The 25,006-nt window shown below is 41.4% G+C and overlaps 1 protein-coding gene across 7 annotated transcripts in view; it reads left to right on the forward strand.

Moving 5' to 3' along the window:
* IFT88 (intraflagellar transport 88) overlaps nucleotides 1-14,842 on the forward strand; it is a 50,278-nt gene extending 35,436 nt beyond the window's left edge. For 5 of the 7 annotated variants that reach the window (XM_052812539.1, XM_052812540.1, XM_052812541.1 and 2 more), the window contains 3 exons: nucleotides 3,830-3,890; nucleotides 13,789-13,888; nucleotides 14,576-14,842. In XM_052812539.1, coding sequence (XP_052668499.1) covers nucleotides 3,830-3,890; nucleotides 13,789-13,888; nucleotides 14,576-14,645 — 231 coding nt within the window. In that variant the 3' untranslated portion in view covers nucleotides 14,646-14,842. The remainder of the gene's footprint in view (nucleotides 1-3,829; nucleotides 3,891-13,788; nucleotides 13,889-14,575) is intronic. The other 2 variants (XM_052812545.1, XM_052812542.1) reach the window with 2 other exon arrangements.
* The last annotated feature ends 10,164 nt before the right edge of the window (nucleotides 14,843-25,006 follow it).

Genomic DNA, 25,006 nt, shown 5'->3' on the forward strand with positions numbered 1-25,006 from the left:
CATTTCCATACTCCTGTTTAAGAGTCTGGTGACTCTATCCTGTCACAAAACTAACCTTGCAAAGCAGAATCAGAATGGTTTGGGTTGGAAGAGACCTTTAAAGATTGTCTAGTGCACGCTCCTGCCATGGGCAGGGACATCTTTCACTGCGTCAGGTTGCTGAAAGCCCCGTCCAGCCTGACCTTGAACACTTCTAGGGATGGGGCATCCACAACTTCTCTGGGCAACCTGTTTCAGTGTCTCACCACCCTCATCATAAATTTTTTTTTCCTTACGTCCAGTGTAAGTCTACCCTCTTTCAGCTTAAAACCACTGCCCCTTCTCCTGTCATTACAGGCCTTGGTAAAAAGTCTGTCCCCATCCTTCTTATTGCAGGCTTTCAGTACTTAAAGGGGGCTTATAAGGTCTCCCTGGAGCCTTCTCTTCTCCAGGCTGAACAACCCCAACTCTCTCAGCCTTTCTTCATAGGAGAGGTGTTCCAGCCCTCAGATCAATTTCATGGCCCTCCTCTGGACTTGCTCCAACAGGTCCACGTCTGTCTTGTATCAGGGATGTCAGATCTGGATGCAGAGTAGAGGGGAGAATAAGGTATCTATGATGGCTCTTCTAATTAGTCAAAGCTTTAAGGTAGATCTGCCTAAATATTTTCCTATAGCATGTTGCCCAGAAAAGAAAACAGGCTTTTAAATTCAAAGAAGCCTGGTTTTATTGTAATTTAAACTAAACGAATTTTCTTTTAAACAGAGAAAACTGAAATGCACTAGGTTTAAAAAAAAAAACACCAAACCCAAAACAAAACAACACCTGTGCTTCCTGCCCTGCCTCCTCAAAATGACGACCACCACCAATAGAAATAAAACAGGTTTCTAGTCAGCTCTGTCAGTGTCATCCTTGCAGGTAGGCCCATGCTTCCAGCCTGAGTAAGCTCGGTGAGTTTCTGAAAGGCAGCAAAATTCTGCCCCTGCGGTTCCTAGTACATTCTCTTCGGAACCTCTGAAGCCTGATCCTTTGCTTTCTGCTCCTTCTTGCAGCTCCTTGTCATGGAGGGACATGCTTCCATCTCCCTCTTCTGGCTCTCATCTGCCACACTCAGAAATCTCCTAAGTTCTGTGTCTCCTCAAAGAAAGGAGCAACTTTTTCTGCCCCCCAAGGAACCCACTGACCCAGTTTTCTTAAAAATCAACACCATTGTAGATGTAAAGGAACAAAGACTCTAAGAAAAGAAAGATGTTACAGAACGCACTGCGATTTAGTATGCTGCTGTCCTGTATTAAAAGTTCAATATCTTTCTGTGAAAGAATCTCAACATCAGTGCTGTCTTGCAAACAATAGCCCTGCAGTTCCTTTTTTGCTATTGGTATTACATCTGGGTTCCCATCCCCTGGTTTTGGGTTTGGGGATTTTGGGGGGGCTTTTTGTTTGCTTGCTTGGTGTGTGAGTGTGTGGTTGTTTCAGTCTTATGTCTACCATCTGGCTTTGGAAATTACTAGGTATTTTTGTCCTAAGAAATTCCTTCTGTCATCCATGAGCATATAGTCATACTTTCAAGTTCTAAAATTACCAAATTTTAATATTTCACCACCTAAGTTTCCAGTGGAAACACTGGTTTCAGTTAGCAATACCAGATAATAGTTTAATTCCTGCTCCCAATTTCAGACTAACCTACGATTTCTCGATTGCACCCAGTAAAGAGAAAATAGATAAATGCTAGTGTAATATACCTACATTTCAAAGTCTGCACACAGATTTTGTCTTCCTGTAGAAATTTATCAAAATTTGCTATTCTGGCATTGTTTTTCCAGAATAAGTATATCCACATGGAGTTTATACCAAAATAAATATTCTGGAGTACTTACTTCACTCAGTTCTCAAATATGGACAAGTTGTTAAATACTTCCAGCCAAGAATCTAGGAACATCTGTGGGGTTCATTCTCTGTAGAAATTTTTCTCCCTGCCTCTTACAGCATTGGATTTTTACTGTAACCTTCATATGTTGGTTTTTTCTTGCCTTTTTTTTTTTTTAAACTGTATTAATCTTCCTTTTTCATGTTTTAGTTTAAAAAAGAGAGGTAACAGTGTAAAAGTTCATGCAACCTTCTTGGCACTGATGTATACACACATTACTATTTATTTCCGTTAAGTGAGCTTAATGACTGAAAATGAGGGACTGATTGGGTGTGGTGTGAAGCACTGATGATAGGTGAAAACACTGGGGGGGACTTACTGCCTTTACCTTCAGGCATCTACATCTGGACTAATCATCCTAAATGTCTTTTGCAGTCATGGGAGAGAAATAGGCATTTTTAGGGTGGAAATCATTGGACCTATTTTAAATGTCTGCTTTTAGTATGGGATGACTTATAAACTACTCACTTGGAACTTTACAGGAATTAGTCATATGCTTAAGCTATAGTACTTGTGTAATATTGTCGAGTGAAGTCCTAGGATGTAAATGCCATGAGGGCACTATCATATAGGGACCACTTCCCTCTGCCAGACAGAAGCTGAGCTTCCACTGGCAGACTTGTTGTCAGTCATTCAATATTTGGAGAGTCTGAACATGCTTCCTGAAGGACTGATATATGCAGCTTCACTGGACTGTGAATTGGATATTTAATCCAAAATTCAGAGAACATATTTTAGACTTGAGGATTTCCCAAAATAAATAAAAAGTATGAGAAATTCTGGTCCCAGACTGGATCGCTCCAAGACCATTCCTGGTTTCATGCTAGGCTTGCTGCTTTCCTGTCTGACTCCTGTGAGTTTTGATTTAAGGGTTCTTCCTTTTTCTGTTGGCATGAATCTTGAAAGTTCTTTCACTTCTTCTGTGTCATTTCAACTTTGCCAGACTCCATGGTATTTTTCTGGTGAAAAATAGGTGAAGAAGCTACAGTAAGTGACCTGAATACATGGTTAGATAGTGTGCACGTGTTTTAATCTGATCCTGAATTAATTAATATTTTGAAATAAGATGCAGAGGTTACTTATATTAACAGCTGAGTGCTTTAAACACCAAGTTTTTGTACCCATCCGTCAAAAAGTCCCTCACTGAGATGTACCTTCTTGTCATTGACAAGATATATGCATGAGAAATTTGGTGTTTTTCCACGAGAAGCCAAGTCTGCTATTCAATACAGAGGTACTGCTTTGATAAACAGTTAAAGTTTTCAAATAACACTAAAAAAAACACAGCTGGAAGATGTTTATGGTACCTTCCTCAGTGCAAGAGAGCTGACTTTTTAAACACAGCTTTTAAAGTATTTACCTTCACCTTTATCTTGCATTTAACACTCAACAGCAAATTAAATTTTGCTGTGAAGTACAGTGCTGTGCCAAGTATTCAAAATTTAAGATCTATGGGGTGAATAGTTCTTTTTATAGATTTCCCTGCATCCCCCCTTGAATCTTTACAATAATAAAACGCCTGTGGGATTTACAAGACGTTAATAGGCAGAGGCTACTTTGAACTCGTGCAAGGAGGGCTATGTTGCCTGTTTTTTCAGCTGTACTTTACAAAGGTACATCTGAACTATTTTTATGCACATTCCGTGTATGAATTTTATCTGAAGAAAAGTAATTTATTGAGATATTCTGTTTGAATTTCATAGAACTCTTGTTTTATGTAAACACTGGATTTAACACTGACTTTAAGGACAATTTTGTGCATTGAAAAAACATTTATTAGTTACAGTATAGTAAGCCTAGCTTCATGTTCTTCTACTGTTTTATTAATAAGCTAAGTTGAGTTTTCAATAATTATCTCTAAATGTATATTACTAAATGGGGGTTTTGTTCTGTTCTTTTGAAACCTTTTTCACTGTTCTCCAGCGCATTAAATCTGGCAGAGATGGCAGTGCACGTAGCCGGAGAGAAGGAAATGCTGGTGGTGGTAAGTACTTAATACCTGTGCTTAAATATCAGATTTGTCAGGATCCTAAAGAAAATAGTTTTTCTTAAAGTGTTTGTAAAATCTCCTTACATTCTGAAATGCACACAAATATGCATTGAGTAATATGCAAGTACTTCACAAATTTTGTTTCATACTTTTTTATTATTTCATTGCTGTATGAAACCTCAACCAGTATGGTCTATGATTTGTGCTTTATATACAGATCTCAGTGTATTCCTAAAGCTAAATTTCTACTTGTTTTCAATACTGTGGACTTGAACATTTTTATCCCATTAACTTTGGAATATTTACTGTAAGGAATCATATATTATAACAAAACAGAACAGGTAAGCCATGAAAAACAGGAATTCATTGTGTCTTTAACATGGAGGAAAGGGAATTTTGTGCCCAATGTCTAGTCTATTACATTAGGTGTTTGTTACAAGTTCAAGAGGCTATTTTGTGCAACCAACTCTGTAATAAGGAGAAGACACCTGTACTATCTTTGAGCTCCTTCTTCCCCTTTTCTCAGTATAGCAGAGTTGAAGTACTAGAGTCTTCCATAGAGGAAAGCTTGCTCTCTGACTACTAAGTCTCTGTGCTCTTATAGATTTACAATGCTGACTTTCATAAATGTAAAACTCTAGCAATGTAAGTCTGGAAACTGGCCTGCTTTGTCTTTTCTGCACTAGGCAGTCTGAATATTGCAGAGCTAATGATTTTTCCCTCCCATTATTAAATCCATGAAATGTTCGTAATGTTAAACCTAACTGTTCCCTGCTGCTGCTCTAAGGAAACTAGCAGACTTCAGGCTACTTCAGCCACCTGGAAAAAAAAAATCCCTATTTTGACCCAAAAAGGAAATGGTTTCTTTGTATTCTGCTTTTGGTTTATATTAATATTGGTAGGTCTCATAAAAAGATACCTCCTATAAATTCTTACCTCTCTTCCTTTTACAGAGAAATAATTTACGGATTTTTTTTTTTCCTTATTTGGTAATTTTATTTCTTCACCTACATAGCAGATGCTGTACAACATTTCTGTAGGGTCATGAAAAGTCATGGAAATTACTGCTGTAATCTTAAGATGACCTTAGAGTGCTGTTACATTTATGAAGACTGCTCTCCTGGGTTCTCTAAGGATTAAGAATGAGTGTTGGATGCTTAAGAGAGATCTCATTCCTTTTTCAGCTCGGTAGTTTTACTAAAGAAGCTTTTAAATCATTTATTGATATGTAGAAAAAACACAACTCACCTAGGATTGAATTTTACCTGTTCTGGGCCTCAGGCCAGCCAAAGTAATTCTTGGGGTGAAATTCCTTATTTTGGTAACAGAGAGGGATGGAAATGTTTCTGGACTCTCCTTTGTAACATAAGCCCTATGATCAGGCAGCCAGCTAGAGGTGCCAGCAAAACAGCAGCGTGAAACAGCATTGGTCCCTGTTTTCTGTCATAAAGTGGAGATCCACTTTGACTTATAATAAATAGAAATGAAGAGCAGCATTGGTGGCAGGCAAGGGTATTTACAGCTGGGCAAAACATTGCATCAGCCATATAGGCAAATGGCACAAAGGGTTTCTTTTCTCACAGCTGTATTTTGTAATTATCCCTACCCTCATTAGTAAAAAAGGGGTATTTTATTGGGAGAGAGTGAGTTGGTAATTTAGCAAAGAGGATATAAATAACGATCAAGCTGGAAAGATGCTAAGATAACATTAATCCTCCAGACTACCAGTTTGTCAATACTTCTTTTAAAGACAGAAGTATCTATGGAAAGTTGTCTTTTTAAAAAAAAATTTAAAAATTTAAAAAAATCCCTTCCCCTCCCCTCCGAAGTTGAACACATGAGGAACTTGACTGCAAGCTCTAGTAATTCCAAGGCATTACTCTTTCCCCTCATAACCAGAGTAATGGGAGAAGAACAAATGCAGACATTTAGGATGCTAACATTAAGAGGATGAGAGGGTAAGCAGGGTCAGAATTGAGATAGAATTTGTCCTATCAATAATTCTTAGATTGTTGCTCAAGATATTATGTCAAATTCATGAAAGAATGGGCAAAAAAAAGAGTTTGGGAACAAGTCTGTTATGAGAGCAGGTTTGAGAAGTCTCTGTTATACAAATTCAGTGCCAAAGATCCAACCTTTCTGGAAATGACTTGGCAAACAAGCAGAGGTACAAAGAAGGTCCTGTATTGAGCCTGGAGTTAACTTTCTGCTGGGGATTCCTAATTAAAAGTTGTGGTGAGATGTACTACTTATATATATTTTTAGAAGGAGTCAAAGGCATTACACATTTTTTAATTAGTAACGTTGACTCTGGGGAACCTTATCAGTGAAGAAACTGCACACTCACAGCAACAGCAGTTAAGGACTATGTTGTAGTTTGTCTACCTTTTACTGAGGATGCCTGAGAGAAACCTGAAGACCCAAACATTATTTTGTCCAATGTTTGGCATTATTCACTCAGGTTATGAGTCTGTATTTTGCAGTTTATTAAATTTCTGTACATGGCCTGTGTGAAGACACATATGATATATAAGCATGCATTATTTTATTTCAGAATCTTAGTACACTTTTGATAAAGCAATGGCTTCAAAATAAAAAAAAAGAAACATTTGTATACATTTCAAGATTAGTCTTTTCCAGTGGTGTTGCCAAGACCAAAAGGGATCATTTTCCTATACTGCATGAGGGATTTGTTATCATTATTGAACCCAGTGAAGCATGGAATCCTCCTTAGTTTAGTACTTACTAGCTAAATGAAGTGTGTAGACATTCCAAATATTTTAGGTATGATGCATATTTTATTTCTTTGCTCTTACCAGCTCACTGCCCCCCACTTGCTGGCATTCCTAACAGATTATTCTTTTTTCCCCAAAATATTTTGTGCCTATATAGTTATTTATATTAGGACTATTATTAATTCGGGCTTCCTTGTTTTAGGAAATACAATCTAAAATTGCTTTTAAAGAGGAAGCTAAGAGGAAAGAGAACTAAGTCAGCAGGGTTTGTACTTTATAGGACACCTACTACTTTGCCAATATAAATTAAAACAGAAGGTGCATGAGATGCACCAAAGCATAATTTGAAGAATATACCCAGGTGGCCAAGAAGGCCAACGGCATCCTGGCCTGTATCAGGAACAGTGTGGCCAGCAGGAGCAGGGAGGTGGTTGTTCCCCTGTACTGGGCACTGGTGAGGCCGCACCTCGAGTCCTGTGTTCAGTTTTGGGCCCCTCACTGCAGGAAAGACATGGAGGGGCTGGAGCGTGTCCAGAGAAGGGCAACCAAGTTGGTGAGGGGCCTGGAGCACAAGTCTTATGAGGAGCGGCTGAGGGAGCTGGGGCTGTTCAGTCTAGAAAAGAGGAGGCTGAGGGGAGACCTTATCGCTCTCTACAACTACCTGAAAGGGGGTTGTAGTGAGGTGGGTGTTGGTCTCTTCTGTCAGGTGTCTGGAGATAGGACAAGAGGAAATGGCCTCAAGTTGCGGCAGGGGAGATTTAGGTTAGATATTAGGAAAAATTTTTTTACTGAGAGGGTTGTCAAACATTGGAATAGGCTGCCCAGGGAAGTGGTTGAGTCACCATCCCTGGAGGTATTCAAAAAGCGAGTAGACGGGGTACTCCAGGGCATGGTTTAGGGGGCATGGTTAATGGTTGGACTCGATGATCTTGAAGGTCTTTTCCAACCGAAATGATTCTATGATTAGTGTATGCATGGATGGTAGACAGAATGGAAAAAGGGAGTCCAAGAAAACTGACATCTATATCAGCGTCAGTTAAAGTCTGCTCGTCTTGTGAGAAGGATAAGCATTGAATCTAAAATGCCTCCCCAAAATTGAACCCATTTGTTAACTCTTATTATAAAAAGTGAAATTTTCTTCTCCCCACAATTATCAGATTTATGATTTTCAATCTTTTTGATTCATGTTGAAGCAGATGACATTGGTACACTCCCTTAAAATTAATCTTTTTAATTTAAAAAAGGAGAAAAGAGAAAAAAAAACAAAACCAAAAAACCAAACCAAAACAAAAACCAGAAGAAAACCCCACCACAAAACCCTGAAGGGAGCTAAAAGTACATCTGAGTTTACGCAGTTCTCAAATATTTCCTTTCCAATAATATTTTCTTGTTTTCATACTCACCTTTTTGTGTTTTGCAGAGATGTGATAGTAACATCCAGAATTTGGAAGTTAGGACACTGTAGTTTTTACTACTCCAAGAGATTTTTACTGTTCAATGGCATAAGGCCTTTCATAGATAAGGGGAAGTATGACTTTAAGGAATACATTACCATAGCAGTGTTTACTTGGTCTGCATTTGCCCTGCTCTCTGAATGGGGAGTTTTGTACTGGATGAGAGGAGCCGTGCAGTCTCGGACAGGAGCCCAAAGAAGCCGTGCTGAATACAGAAGATGAAAGGCTGAGCACTTTGCATTTTCTTTGTTACCTAAGGCTGTCCAGACGAATTTGGAAAGGAAACCATGTGAGAATAATTTAGGTTTCTTTTCCCTTTTTCATTTCACCTGTGATGATGTCAGTAGATAAATGGGTTTGTCCATCCCAAACAAACATCCCATATACAAACATGCTGTTTCTCAGTTTTAATATAATATTCTGCTTGCTATGCTGAACTTACTGTTCTCTTTGGTCAAACGAAACTAAAGCCTTCTCTTCTCCAAAGATGGTGTCTTCATCCCATATATGAAAGATACACAGAGCTGCATTTAAACACATTCTGAATTTAGTGAAGCATCTGTAGTCTTTAAAAGCATTAGCCCACTATGCACTTTTACGTAAACATTTTACAGAGGAGGTAGATTACCAAACAACATTACCCTTTGGTATCTTTTCCTAATGAGTAAAACAGTACTAACAATTCTAATTTGTCCTTTGTGATACTGGAGGAATTTCTGATCTTATCACTGTAATTGCAACTAGTGAGATTCCTTTAAAAAATAAATATAAATATCATGGATTTTATGCGTTGAAGTGATATACACACAGGTATCTTGCTAAGTAGGAAGTACAGAAACACTTAAAAAGATTTAGAATCTTTTTTGCTAGATATCACTACTTAAAATAGGATTATTCCAAAATAGGATTACTTTTGCAGTATGTTGCTTTATTCATTATTCTGCCATATAAAATTAACCATTTTTTTAAAAACTAAGTTTTCTACTTTGATTGGTTGTTTTGGTTTTTTTTTTCCCCTCCAAATTGTATGTGAAGGAATTAGTTCAAATCAGTTCTTGGAGGAAGTTGAACAAATCTGAATGAACAGAACATATTATAATACAACAATGTAAATATCCTAAATATAACATTATAGGCATGACTTTTAAACAGATGAGAAGGAGTGCACTGTAAAAGATACCAGCATGCAGAGTGTATTATTTATGTCTTTATATGCATAGTTCCTGGTTAAGGCTATTGAACACAGACTGTGAGGGGAAGATAATGTCAGCATGATAATCCAAGTCTCAAGTATGATCATTTTACAGAGTAAATATATTTATAAATCAGATTTTAAAAATATATCGACCAGCTCTGCTTAATCAGTTACTGTTGCTTTTTCAACTCTGGAACCATGTTCCTGCAGTCAGTTTATGTGTATGTGTCCATGTTACCAACTCAGACTGAGTACACTGGAACTGGCCTCCATGTTGAACTACAGTGATAACATACTTTTTACATAAAAGCACAATAAGTAAATAAGAAGCATGTATTAATTGCAGTGAAGGTTTGCTTAGATACAGAGAGCAATTTAGTTCAGCAGTGGTCTTCCATTATTAAAGAACTTTATTTAATTAGGAGCATGTGTTTGTACAGTTACTAGAGTAATGCAGATAGAATTAATTTGCAGTTGGAGAAATGTCTACCTGTAGTCCTTTGATTGCAGGTGCAATCAGACAGATGTTAACACTCAAAGCTCTACTATTAGTAGAGAAAAACTACAAAAAAAGCTTTTCATCCAGAGTTTTTATTATTATCCTTTGCACCAATATTAGCTTTGTTTTCTTCTGTGTATTACTTTAGTGAAAGTTAGTTTCATTCCCATCATCCAAAAGCTGGAATGTGTATAAAATCTTTTTCCTGGATTTGAGGCGGGACGCAGGGAATGGTGAGTAGAAACTGTAAAACTCACCTACCAAAAGTATGCATGTCTGTGATGCAATGCTTTAAAAACAATTCCTCCCCTGAGTTCTCTTCACTGTAGGACACCAAAATCCTGAAGTCTACATTGCAAGCTTATATTCCTTAACGTTGGCCCAATTACCTATGTATGTATATTGAATAAAAACGTATAGATGATTTATCTGCAAACAGAACTACAAAAAGTAATTTCAAGATGAGATTTAAACTTCTGGCAGATCATGGTGTCAGCAGAGTTTTTAATAGCTGCCATATTGGCAGCCAAATCCTGTATCCCATGGCCGAGTGTCAAGAACAGCCTTACCCCAAATGGCTCAACAACTAGGACACTCCTCCTGAAAGATGGAACTGTGGGTTTGAACTCCCAGAGTTGAAGGCAGGCATTGAAGGCAGACCTCTTGCTTCCTGAGCTGCTGACATCTCCATGTAAGGTAGATGGTGTCAAACACCTCTTATTCTCTTCCAGATGTACTTTAAAATGAAAGATGCTCCTCTTCCACATTTTTAGGTATGCTCAGAGCGTAATGCAGTCCATGGAGACTTGATGTGGTTTTGCATATTAGCTTAATTTATACTAATTGTGGGCTGCTACCAGAAGAGATGTTAACCTTCCCTTCACTCTTGCTGTAGATATAATGGTCATATAGAGGTAAGGTGAGCTGTATTACTTTGCTGATCCACCTGAGAAAAAATTTTCATTAGATTAGTTTTAAACGTATTGGTAACCTGCGCCAGCACAGCCTGCTACCACTTGACAGCATGTGGAGGGGGATGCAATGCAGGGCAGAAAGGGCAGGGTGCTCCTTTCTGTGGGGAGGTGGGGCTAGATTGGTAGGTTCAGAGTAAATGAAAGGTGGAACTCCTTACCTCGGGTTGTTACGGATGGAAAAATTTCACAGGGGCACAAGGAAAGACTGAACAAGTTCTTGGAGAATAAATCAATCAATCCATTGTTAAATATGAAGAGCTGCCCCCTTCCCCTAAACACGTGCTTGACTTACAAATTGTTGGAGGCTAGGAAATTATTCTTGGAGAGCTACTGTATATGCTTGTTCTACTTATGATGCTCTTCCCTAAGCTTCTTGTTCTTTTGTATGGACAATAAGCCAGTTTAGATAGATCTTTAATCTAATCTAGTAAGGCATCCATATGTTCTTATTGCTTAAGTGTTAAGAGGGCACTGTGCCCACAGACGCTTAGTCTTCATAGTGTTTTCCAGGGTGCATTTAGTCAGGGTGGGATGTACTGATCAAATAACTTGTTGCTTCTGGAAAGAAGAGTCCAGCCCCTCTCAGCACTTCTTTTCTTTCCCATTCCTGGTCATATGTTCTTGCTGCTTCCCTTGCACTACTTCTAGCATTAATTAACCCTTTGGTGAGTTGGTTCAGTTCATTAAACACAGTAAATAATGCGTTTGGGCAACTGAATGAAGTCTGAAGCCTAAAAAGCTACATTTGTGTGAACAGCTACATTTGCTCACTGTAACAGCACTCACAATTCCATTTACTGTATTGGCTCACAAATGGAAAGAAGAGCTTAGGCACCAAGGTCGCATGCTGAATATCCTGAAGGCATCTTTGCTGCTCAGGATGGCTATTTTGGGCACCTCAATCATAGCAGTAAGTGCTTAAGGAACTTTAAAGCTATGCAGGGGGGGCAGTTGGTGAGGCTTAGGTACCTCAAAGGTTGGCCATCCACTGGATGGGGACAGAAAAGAGGGGGAAATTTGGCTTCAAATTTTGGACTTACTGCTTTATTCCCTTCTTGGATGTAGCCCTAATAAAACTTAAGGGTCCTAGGATGTTCAAGAAAGCTTCTGTTTTCAGTTGTTTGTTTTAAGGCAGCGAGATGTACAGGTAACTTGCAGGTGTTATGTTTATTCCAGCTATTTTGGCTTGTCTACCATCCTTTTTTTTCTTCTTTTAGTTAATATAAAATCTTTCACCTTCCTCTGGTAATATCACTGAAACCCATGTGTTTTCCTCCTTCATGGTTGAAAACCTTTGATATGCCATCTTCTTCCTCTTTTATTTTCATTACACCCAGTTCTTCCTTTCTGGAACCAACCAATTAAACCTATGGAGTTTCTCTGACTAGTTCAGTCTTCCCCTAGTGTAGTTGCTGCTGTATCGTTCCTGTCTTTAGATCTCCTTACTGCTTCTTCCAACTTTATTCATTATTTTGTGAATTACTTGTTTTCCTTTGCACAAGACTCTGTGCCTACTCCTACCCTACTCTTTCTCTCCCTGTTAAACATTTTGTATTCTCCTCTAAACTGTCCTCAAAATGTTTTCATCCACACCATCTTTGAAGCTCAGCGCTCGCCTCCTTGTTGCTCAGGCCTGTCCAAAGCCCACTAACATCAAGAGCCAGCCCTTCTGTAATTTCACAGCCCTTTGTTTGATCCCCCCCAATCAAACCCATTGATATCTTTCAGTTTCTTCAAATCCTTTGTTAAGCATTCACTTTTTCCATGAAACCTGTCAGTGAGAATTGATCCAAGGGAGGTCAATGTACATTAAAATAGATTTTCCTTGCTTTGAAGTTTCAACCGTAATCTGTGTCTTGTAAACATATTAACTGTTTGACATGTGACTGTATGTATTAGATCTTTCTTGGAGCAGAAACATTGTCTTCCAATTCAGGGCTGAGTAAACTGGAGTCTGCAGTAGTATTTATAGAGAAATAAAGGTTTGTCATCTTTGTGGAAGTGTTTTGGTTTTTTTTTTTTTTCTTAAATAGTAACAATATTTAGAAAAAGAACATTTATAGTAAATAAGACAATGGAAATGTGTTGCCAAGTCCAGACTTTGTTATTAATGTTTGCTGAATGAAACCCATTTTTCCTCCTTACAGATGGAGGACATTTAATAACAGCATTGTTTCGCGTTGTAAATGAGCATGTTTGTATTTGGCTGCGTGGCATGTCCTGCCTTGTAAATATACCATGCCAAACGTGAAACATTTATGTTTTCTCCTAGGAGAAAAAAATGGCATAAAAATTTGTTTTAGCAGATGAGATTGAAAGCTTGCCATGAATGTGAAAAAGAGATTCAGAGGTGAACAGAATATTTAAAGTGTCTGGAATACTGCTGTGGCAAGAGAATGTTAATCTGATGTTGTCTGGGCACGAGGCAGCCCTTGGAGCCGACACATTCCTTGGGGCCCCACTGCAAACTGAGCTGCCAGCACAGTGTTTACAGCAAGATGCAGGGCCAGGATGGTCTGTATACATGAACTGCGCCTGCCTGCCATGCGGACAGCACATGCCAAATATACTCTTCTAATTAAAAGGAAAGTTAGTGTTGTATTTAACCTTGATGGTATTGAACAGGTGGATCATACTAATATATTAGTAAGTGCACAGACATATGAAATGTCTGTATACATTGTGACAGTGTTTATATTTATCATGCTTATTTTAACTCCAAAATGTGACCGTAATTTATAAGCAACTGAAATGTCAGCATTTGAAGCAGAAATATTTTAATGTGTTTACTCCAAAGTAAATAAGGTTGTATATATATTTTTTTTTAAATTAAAACACACACATGTGTGGACACAGTGTCCATTGTGTTTTAATGACCACTATTACAAATGTGTACTGTATCCATCATGAAAAGATGGTTTCTTCCAAATCTTGTTTGACAGATAGTAGCTGAATTTGTTGTTCTTGTATCATGATTTCACAGAACATAACAGCATGTTATTTGTCTTCAACTTTTTTTTTTTTTTTCCTCCCAGATAGTGGTGGTACCAAAGGGGAAAGACTGAGTGCCAAACTAAAAGCTTTGCCTGGAACAAGTGAACCCTATGAAAGTAGCGGCAGTAAAGAAATAGGCAAGTGGGCATCTTATACCTTCTTACTTTCCTGGCCCTTAAAGAGAGGGGAGATGGAAAAAATAAGTTCTTGGAAGAGCATGTGAAACTAGACAATTAGGAAAACATTTTCCTCATGAAATAAATATGAAGAATAGCTTTAGCTTCATTGTTCAGAGCTCACTATAAAGTAATTGTAAATATTAAGAAATGTGACCCATGTAAATATTTATTACTTTTGATTTGTCTGCTGCATCCTTTAGTCAATTCTTGTGGTTCTGCAGTCATAAGTTCTTCACTAAGGTTGAATTTTCAAAGGGGTTTAAAAACCCAAATCCACGTGAAATGTGGTACTTCCTAAAATGCCCTTCCTTAACCAACTCATCAGTCTTCCTGTTCCATGCACTTTTCTGAAGTCTTTTTCTCACTTAATGACTGTAATAAAATAAATAGAAATTTATTTTTAAAAAAAGGAGGAGGAAAAAAAAAAGCTTCTATCGCTAGCACTCAGGTACTTTGCTCTTGTGCCGTGCCTTGGTTCCTGAACGCGGTATCTTGTTCTCCTTCAGTGTTCATATGCTTTTTCTAGTCTGCATTTCAAAGACATGTTACAGATGTGTAATGCTAAAACCCACTCTTTTGTTTGATTCTCTGTTTGAAACAAAGCTAAAATTACTTGTAGGTAACTGTTTCAAATGTATTTAAACCCTAGATGCCTCTTACATAGATCCACTTGGCCCGCAAGCAGAAAGACCAAAAACTGCAGCAAGAAAGAGAACTGAGGAAGATGACTTTGCTGATGAAGAGCTAGGAGAGGATTTGCTTCCAGAATAGCATATGGTCCACTCATAATTTTTTCTCTTTTTAAAAGTTTTAGCAGAAAAACTTTCATCCATGATGATTTTGTAGTGGATTTTGATAAAATATTTGTGAAATACTTTGGATATATGGTATCTTACATTAAAAACACGGATTTGAAGTTGCAGTGTCTTTTATAATTGATTTTTAAAAAAATAATGCTGAGGTTATTTTACTCGTGCATAAAAACTACACAGGTATTCAAACTCATTGCAAACTGTATCAAATGCATAAAGCTTTTGCTTTCAGAGATACGCCTGATGATAGTATGAAACACAGCAGCCTCTAAAATTTCACCTTTCAGTGTGAAATACCTCAAAGCAATGTTATAAGGTTGAAAGTCCCGTATCCTTCATCCAAAGCCAGAATTTATTTAAGGCCTGTGAATTGACTTTCTGAAAGTGTTGGATATGACCTTGGTTATCTTTAAGGCCCCAGTTCAGCAAAGCACTTAATACTGAAGAAATCATCTTAATTTTAGTCTATCCTTAGCTGAACTAGGGCCATTTTGCAGTCTCTTAGCAACGCAATTACAAAGGGGAGGGGTTTATTTTTTTATTTCGAATGGTCAGAGTGGGCAGGATTTCAGTCTAGTTTGTTCAGAATTGCTAATTAGATTTCGGCTTTTGAATCTTGTGTTGGGGATTGTGGCACTGACTACATAGAGGTAGCTTTCTACAGCCTAGCTTGAGTATGTGCAAAGATGTTAGTTACAGGAATCACCATTTTGCTTACAAACCAAACAAATTTGATCTGAAGTCATGAAGACGTGTTAAATAGGAACATGGGGTTCCTGATTTATATCACTTTTTGGACATAAAGATATTACTCAGCTGTTCAGAATTTCCTAATAAATACTTGCTAAAACTAGTACACTGGGGTGGCAGGGACTTGTTTTTAAAACATTGGTGTGAGTTTGGTTTAATAGTTAGACTTTGGTTATTACTTTGAAATGCAAGAGTTCAGTCTTCTAAAATTTCCAATGCTCATTCTCGGTGTTGGTGCTTAGACTGTTTCCCAACTAGTGACCCTGGAAAGTTCTCTTCATATCTTCATGAAATGTTCTTTTCAGGTTTTAGGAACATCTGCCCTGTCTCAAAAGATGTCTCTGCAAGTGGTCAGAAATACTTCTGTAATGGCACAGTTGTAGAAATGTAGCCCTGTAGGTTTTATGCTACAGTTAATGAACTGCTTTATATCTAACATGTTTCTCACGATACTGGTGCAGCACTCTGTCTAGGACTGTACCAGCTGCCGCTTGGTGGTATAAGCAGAGCACATCCAGTGTGGTTTATGGAACATCCTGAGGAGCTCACCAAACAAAAAGGACATGGTAAGCTCTGGGGCCTGATCCTTCTAGAGGATGGAAAAGAGCATGAGAAGGAAGCAGATGCCACCTGTCTTATTTCTGCAAGTCTCTCCTGTGGTGCAGTTCGCCCTTAGCAGCCGGACAGAAAGAAAAAAAAAAAGATGACCTCTGCTGCAGGTAGGGACAGAAAGGGAAAGAATGGATGGCTTATGCAGCTAAGAACTTGGATACCACACTGCAATGCTAACATGCCAAGCCAGAGCAGTCTATGGCTTTTTGACTGCTCAACTCAGCTGAGGAGACCTTCCATGTCTTTTAGAACAAGAAATACAGAAATGTGTTGCCTCTTTTGTCTCTGGTGAATCTCCAGTTTCACTGCAGACTTTACCTTTTTACTTTTTTCCACTCCTTGACAGTAGTCCAAAGAGTGCACCCCTGTGAACACAGAGCCCACGTACCATTGTCAGCAGGGTATATTCTGGGTCTGTTGTAGAGCCGGCAGGAACTTGCTGTGTCTGGCACTGGGCAGCCCTGACCTCTCTTCACCAAGGCTAACCCTGCAGCCCCACCACTGCCAAAACCTTGGCACTGACACCCAGTACAACAGTGTATATTTTTAATATTTTCAATGAAACGGCAGTCAGAAAGACAAAGGAGGGGAGATGGAAAGGCAATCGAGCTGAACAATTCTCAGAGAAGGACTCGGGCAGAAGACTTAACCTTACGGTCACACTTGAGACCCAGCTTTCTCTTGCCTGTTCTTCACTGCTGCTGTATCTATTGCTCTGGTCATGGGATGACCTATTCCTGGATATCATGGTAGTTCTTTTCTGTCAGGCTTACAGTCTTGGAAGACCTGGACCTCCAGGATGCAATGTGTCAGGCAGGAGGGAGCATCTTCAGCTACAGACTGCAGTGGAATGAGGTATGTGACTAATCACAGTGGGAGAAAGTATTTGGGACCATGGCAGAGAGCATAGATAAACCTGTGAAACAGTGCAAAGGAGAAGACAGGCAAGATACTGTCATGGTCTTCTAACACAAAACCATTTGAGTAGAGCATCTAATCAAACATTGCAGTTGCATAGACATGTCTGTGATAGAGTGGTACGAATTACTAATAATTTGGGATATGGTTCACGGCTTAGTCTGTAGAAACACTCCTATGGACATCAGAGATTTTGATCAGCAGTAGATTCTTTGTTCGGTTTGCCCAGGTGATCATGTAAAATTCTGTGTTTTACAAACAGATTTGCACTTCTGTTCCACTCCTGCACAAACTCCCAGGAACTTCTGGAACGTGTTGTTTTTCCTATAGCATGAGGATCTGATTATATAATGCTCTGGATTATGATGTATTTGCATGTTATTTTGCAAGCACGGTTGAGCTTGTTCTGAACTGACAGAAAGCCATGTGATCCAGCTCCAACACTGGACTAGTATAGTAAGTCCTGCTGACAGTCAAAATGATTTAGCCCAGGTTCACCTCCTTCAGAACCATGTAACTATGGCTATGTCTCTACTGGAATTGCAACACTGCCAGGGCAGGCCCAGAGCAGAGGAGCTGACGCATAACCATCCATACTGTAAGACCAGTAGCACACTCCCCGGTACGGTTTTGGCCCGTGGCTATTGGCAATCTCCCAGACGATTCCCTTGCATGACCCAAAGGTTAGCCTGGGCCACTAACCATTCTTCATAAGCAGCTTCAGTGCAGCTGCCTTCTGCTCTGGGAGACATTCTGTGTGAAGGACCACAAGATGTGACATCCCACCTGGACTCAAGGCTGGAGAATGATCCCTCATGGGGATGAATATAACTGGAATCTGTTCAGGAGAAAGAAGCTGCGTGCGTGTCCAAAGTGCTATGTCAGCATGTTGTTGGAAGACCTCAAGATATTGGTAGGTGAACACACCTGTCTCTCCTATCAGGTCGCGAAGGAAGTGTCGCCAAGCTAGCGGGATGCTGTGTCTAAAATAATTACCTGGGTTACACGTGATTATTGTGCTATGTTGATGCGATGACCCTGGCCCCGTCCTGGAGGTAGCTTGGTTGGCATTTAGCTCAGGTGCAATGTGAGTTCTGTTCCCTGCTGCCATGTAGGATGCCCTCAGCCCTGCGACAGGCCTCAGAAACTGCAGGAGTGGAAACACTGCATGAGCTAAATAATTCTACCTTCATCCTAGAAAGTCAAGCAGAAACATTTAGTCAGGTTTGGTTGTGCAAAACAGACTCCATCTCTAGAAGCCACACTGCAGGTATGTGCTTCCAGCACCATTTAAGCCCTGATTTTGTGTTTATCATTCTGGAATTAGTAGATCATTTAAAATTACTGAATAAAGTTTTGGCAAATGCAATAGGACTGCTATTGTATTAGTTTATTTACTTTTTTATCTTAGGAGGGCAGCAGTATTAAACCTAGGAAAATGCTAATCCTCTTGAGGAACTTATCAGCTATTTTATCTTGTATTATCATGAAAAATGTATTGGTCACAATATTAAACAATCATCAGTTGACCTCTCAGACCTGAGATATTGTGTAAATCTTCTTCAGGATGTGCTGGATTCAGGTAGATACAAAGTTACCTTTCTCTTTATATGTATGAAAAATGCCTCTTTGTACACTAGGCTCTCTGGTAATGACCCTATGAGTCACTCTCATTTTACAAAACATACATAAATTCAGTTTCCTTGGATAAAGGTGGAAAGTAATCACAGCAATTCTATCCCTTGAGACAGACATTTGTCGTCTTGATTCTCTCTAGAATCTTCTATGTCTATTACTGCTTCAAAAGTGGGGAAAAAAAAATCCTTTGAGAATAGCCTCTTAGAGCATAGGCTGTGGGCACTCTAGTTGGTTACCCTGGTGATGAGCATCTTGGCACCATAAATAGCCAAATATAAATGATTACCTGGGTAGTACTTTATTTATTTCTCAACAAGCCTACCTCCACAATATCAAAGCATTCTTACTCACATATTTCATGTTTCACCCCGAACATCCTTCACTGCAGATTGTGTAACTCATTACTTTTAAAACAAAGCTTGTCTAGAGTAACATGGGAATTGAAAGCTGTACAAAGAAAGGATAAATAGTTCTGCAAGTCTTATCGTGAAGGGCTGTTTCTCTTCTTGGTTCTTTTGCAAGTGTAGTATGTGACCATAAGAAATTAGTCTAATTTGCTAAGCTTTGATTGTTCTTTATTTCAAAGGGACAGATGTTCAGCTTTTCAATAGAAAGGCTATTTTTAACCTGTTTGCTCCTCAGTTTCCACCTTTGCAAAATGAAGGCCATTAAGGATTCTCCACTTTGCAGGAATTCAGTTTTGCAAAGCTAAATTGCCTAACAACTGTAAAATATGCTGAGATCCTGCTGTAGAAGATGCTATGCCATGGAGGCTGCAAAGTGGAATTACAATGCTTACAAATGCAGGGAAGATGTCAGTGCCTGACTACTTGGTGGACTACCTATGCATCTTGGTGTTTGTATGTATGAAAGTGTGTTAGGGGCTGAAATCAGTTGTGTTTTAACATAAATTAGTATTTATTTCCTTTCTACAAGGACATCAATATAAAGATAAGGAATCAAAAATGACACCAACTCCTGGCGCCCACCCCAAGGATGCAGTGGCCACCTCATGGTGGGCAGCAGGCTGGCAGTGGCCCGTGTCACCATGGGGTTGGTGACACAGCCAGCCCAGGATGGGTGTTTCCTGGCTGCCTGGGAGATGCGGGACCGGCAGCCTTGGCCTAAGGCTGGGAGAGGCCCAGGCAGGGGTTGCCCATGGTGATGGAGGGTGGCTGCTCCAGTTGTTGATGCTACCCTGCCTTTTACAGCCACAGTCCGTACTGCAGCACAGTCTCACAGGGAGCTGGAAGCTCCCCACAGCCGTGGACGAGGGGAGCTCTGCACCACCCACCCTCTCTGCGTGAAACCTCTCTCAGAATAAAGTTTTCTGATTCATGAACCCCTTGGCTGGTTCCCATTTGTGTGGTCTTTTTGAGGAAACTTGTTCCCATATACATACAGAAATCTCTATAAATCTGTATATTATACTGGAATGCTTCCTGACATAAAGGAAGTGGGGAGCCAATCAGAGGGTGCTCTGAGATCATGTGGGTATGATGGTTTCAAAACATGACAACTGTCCAGTCACAGTTGGAAAGAGTATGAAACACGTGGGGTGTGACATCATCAACGACGGCAATCTCCACGTATGCAGTGGGCAAGGGCTTCCTGTTGTCACGTACTTCTGGGAAAGCTGTAAGGGGTGGCTGGTCCTGCCAGCCAGCCACAGGCCAGGATGAAAACATGTGGGCCATGAGACTGTCAGAAATGGCGACTACCTGCCATAAAATGGCACCTGAAACAACATGGTGGCCCCTGTGCATGTTGTGGGAGGGGACCTACTGCTCCAAGGCCCTTCTGGGGCTGACAGGAAGGGGTAGCTGGTGTCAAGAAATGGCCGTGAGCCAGTCACAGCATATGAAAACGAGTGGGTCATGTTTTACAAAAGGGTGGCTCGGGCCATTACGAAGAGCAAAGAGAAATGTCCTTTGACCAGCAGGATGAGGCAGGACCCAGTCTGTGGGCTCCATACGGACCTCACCACCAGGTCAGCTGTTGCCAAGGGCACGGGTGGGATGTTCTCTGCTCTGTCACTGGGAATTTTCACCTGAGGACATTGAAGGAAAACATCTCACTGCCTTTTCTCTTAGAGAACAGCCATGAGCCGTGGAATTCCCTATAGATTCACATGAAGGTGCACATGGCTGCTATTCTGAATTTATTGATTGAAATATTATCATACATTGCATCAAATCCAGGACAGACACTTTATTACTAAATATTTTTTCCCAATATTTCATTATATAGGTATCTTAAAACCCCTCAAATTCTGAGAAAAATTATAAATCAAAGTCAATGACAATGATACTGATACCTTAGTAATATCTTGGTAACTTCTCGAAGTCATGGAAGAACCTAAGTTTTGCCAAAGTATGTAAGTGAATTTTTTATGATTCAGGTGTCTCTGGGGTAGACTATGCCATGAGAGCCGGCATAGCGCTCTTTCAATTCCTGTGTAATGGAATCTCATTTGCTGCCCTTCCGTGATGATGATGATGATTATTATCAATGAGATTATTGCTAATCAGACAATACAATGCAACTAATGTACAGAATTAGAATATTGTCTAGATGAGACTCAAAGCCTTAAGCTTACTGGCAATTTAATGTCTGTGCCGTTGTTTCCGCTCCTTCTGCTCTGATTTTTTGAGGCAGATCTCTCCCAGAAATGTCAATGCATATAAAGGAAGTGCATAAAAGCCATGTTTTGCAAAGCCAAGTGTGATATCCTCACGCTACTCAGAAAGCATTGAGAAAAGATACTGGCTTATCATAGGAAGAGTAATATAAAAAGATCTGTCATGATAAATATTAGTCATGTTGCCACACATGTCATTCGGAGGTGTTGAAGTAACACAAGGCCACGTGCAGCTTAGAGCTCAGGGGGTTAGACTGGACTGGGCTAAATGGGCAGCTGCCTTGCCCCAGTCTGTCGCCTGAGGATACGACTGCAAAAGAGAGTTTTGAATTCAGTTTGAAACAAAGTCCTTCCTCAGAGTCAAAACTGGATTCAAATCCCATACAGTTCAAGGTTAAGATACCGCTCATGAGTGGTACTGACCTGTGATGTGTAAGGTACCAAAACCACTAAAAATCACAGTTAGACTCATGTCAATGACTTCTCAGAAACCATGAAATGAAGTCACTTCATCACATTATGAATGCCAGGTCATTCTGTTTCAATTCCAGCCTGGTCTGTGAAGCTGGTATCTTGTATTTCTGTGGTACCAAGCGGGGGTTTCACAGTCCTTGTATGACTTACGAACCTGTCTTCCCTTACTCCTGATCAGTATTTTAATATTTAACTATCCTTATACTAAATGTCTCAATAGACGTGCAGGGCTTAATCACAGCACACCAAATACTTGATTCAAGTGATGAATTCTAAAGGCGGTTTTTAGTGCAAACCATTTCAGTGGACCAGATCTTTTATGACGCAGAGTACTATACAGATGCTTATTTTTGTGGGTTGTGCCAGAGACCCTGAATGTATTGCATTACATGTCCATTAAAAGTACCAGTAAACCAGCACAGAATGGATGGAGACGTCATTAGAGGTGAGACTCACCTCAGCCTCATTTAGATAGAAACATTGCAAGCTTCTCACCTTTTGAAGTAGGCTTCCTTTTTAGTCAGCAGGGAGTGACATCGTAGCAGGTGTCTGCTGTAGGCCACCTCAGCAGGAAGAACGACAGGTGGATGAAATCTTAATGGCTCAGGACCAGGCTATTCCCATGTGCTGCAAGTCGAACCGCCAAGGAAAATGACCGGCCTGGCTGAACAGGGAGCTTTTGCTAGGAGTCAAGAAAAAAAGGAGAGTTTATAATCTCTGGAAGAAAGGGCAGGCAACTTGGGAGGAGTACAGGGATCTTGTTAGGTCATACAGAGAGGAAATTAGAAAGGCAAAAGCTCAGCTAGAACTAAATCTGGCCACTGTCGTAAGGGACAACAAAAAATGTTTTTACAAATAATACGTTAACAGTAAAAAGAATCCCAAGGAGAATCCTTTAATGGATACAGAAGGGAACGTTGCCACCAGAGATGAGGAAAAGGCTGAGGTACTTAATGCCTTCTTTGCCTCAATATTTAATAGGGACACTAGTTATCCTCAGGGTACTCTGCCTCCTGAGCTGGAAGGCAAGGACGAAGAGCAGAATATACCCCCCTTAATCCAGGAGGAAATAGTTAGGGACCTACTACGCCATCTGGACACTCACAAATCTATGGGACCTGATGGGATCCATCCAAGAGTACTGAGGGAACTGGCAGAGGTCCTTGCCAAGCCACTCTCTATCATCTATCAGTGTTCCTGGTCAACGGGGGAGGTCCCAGAGGACTGGAGGCTTGCCAATGTGACTCCCATTTATAAGAAGGGTCGGAGGGATGATCCAGGGAACTACAGGCCTGTCAGCCTGACCTCGGTACCGGGGAAGATTATGGAATGGTTTGTCTTGAGAGCACTCACATGGCAAGTCCAGGATAAGAGGGGGATCAGGCCCAGTCAGCATGGGTTTACGAAAGGCAGGTCCTGCTTGACCAACCTGATCTCCTTCTATGACCAGGTGACCCGCCTAGTGGATGAGGGAAAGGCTGTTGATGTTATTTTCCTAGACTTCAGCAAGGCCTTTGACACTGTCTCTCATGGCATACTCCTTGAGAAGCTGGCGTCTCGTGGCCTGGATAAGTGCACTATTCACTGGGTGAAAAACTGGCTGGATGGCCGAGCCCAGAGGGTAGTGGTGAATGGGGTGAAATCCAGTTGGTGGCGGGTCACAAGTGGTGTTCCCCAGGGCTCGGTGTTGGGCCCTGTTCTGTTTAATATCTTTATCGATGATTTGGACAAGGGGATTGAGTGCACCCTCAGCAAATTTGCAGACAACACCAAGTTGGGAGGCAGGGTCAATCTGCTTGAGGGTAGGGAGGCTCTACAGAGGGATCTGGACAGGCTGGATCGATGGGCTGAGGCCAATCGTATGAAGTTCAACAAGGCCAAGTGCCGGGTCCTGCACTTCGGTCACGGCAACCCCATGCAGCGCTACAGGCTTGGGGAAGAGTGGCTGGAAAGCTGCCCGGCAGAGAAAGACCTGGGGGTGCTGGTTGACAGCCGGCTGAATATGAGCAGCAGTGTGCCCAAGTGGCCAACGGCATCCTGGCCTGTATCAGAAATAGTGTGGCCAGCAGGAACAGGGAGGTGGTTGTTCCCCTGTACTGGGCACTGGTGAGGCCGCACCTCGAGTCCTGTGTTCAGTTTTGGGCCCCTCACTGCAGGAAAGACCTGGAGGTGCTGGAGCGTGTCCAGAGAAGGGCAACCAAGTTGGTGAGGGGCCTGGAGCACAAGTCTTATGAGGAGCGGCTGAGGGAGCTGGGGCTGTTTAGTCTGGAGAAGAGGAGGCTGAGGGGAGACCTTATCGCTCTCTACAACTACCTGAAGGGGGGTTGTAGTGAGGTGGGTGCTGGTTTCTTCTGTCAGGTGTCTGGAGATAGGACAAGAGGAAATGGCCTCAAGTTGCGGCAGGGGAGATTTAGGTTAGATATTAGGAAAAATTTCTTTACTGAGAGGGTTGTCAGACATTGGAATGGGCTGCCCAGGGAAGTGGTTGAGTCACCATCCCTGGAGGTATTCAAAAAGCGAGTAGGCGGGGTACTCCAGGGCATGGTTTAGTGGGCATGGTTGATGGTTGGACTCGATGATCTTGAAGGTCTTTTCCAACCTAAACGATTGTATGATTCTATGACTTCTACAGGCAGCTTGAAGCGGCCTCATGTTCGCCAGCCCCAGCCTTCATGCGGGACTTCAACCACCCCAGTGTCTGCTGGAGAAACGACGCAGCAGGTGCTGCAACCAGAGGTGCTACCTGGAGCTGGGCACGTCCCAAACCCCTACAAGGGACGGTGCCGATTGCTCCAAAGTGGCTGAAGGAGTCCGGTCTGCAGCCGTCCCCTCCCCAGCTGCAGTTACATAGCCAGAGTTGTGCTGTTTTCAGCTGTAAATCCCCACGTTTTTTCTCGTCAGCCTTGACACTTGGGCTCCGACTGGGCCAAACCATCCTGGCCCTGTCTCAACCTCGTGCCCTGGCCCGGTGGGTCCCACTCGAGGCTCAGGGGCCCAGCGGGCCCGAGGAGAGCCCGGCTCCCCTCCGCGCCACGGATGTCACGGAAGGGACCGCTCGGCCCCTGACAGAGCAGAGGAGGGCTCGGGGCGCGCCCGCGGCCCGCCAGGGCCCCCCCCACCCCGCACACCCCCCCAGGCCTGCGGGGAGAGCCGGGCGGGTCGCTGCGGCGGCCGGGCCCCGGGGCAGGACAGCGGCTGGTGGCCGAGCGAGCCCGTCCGTGCCTGGGGGGGCTCT

The sequence above is a fragment of the Harpia harpyja genome, chromosome 17, assembly GCF_026419915.1.
Source record: "Harpia harpyja isolate bHarHar1 chromosome 17, bHarHar1 primary haplotype, whole genome shotgun sequence".
Taxonomy (NCBI): domain Eukaryota; kingdom Metazoa; phylum Chordata; class Aves; order Accipitriformes; family Accipitridae; genus Harpia; species Harpia harpyja.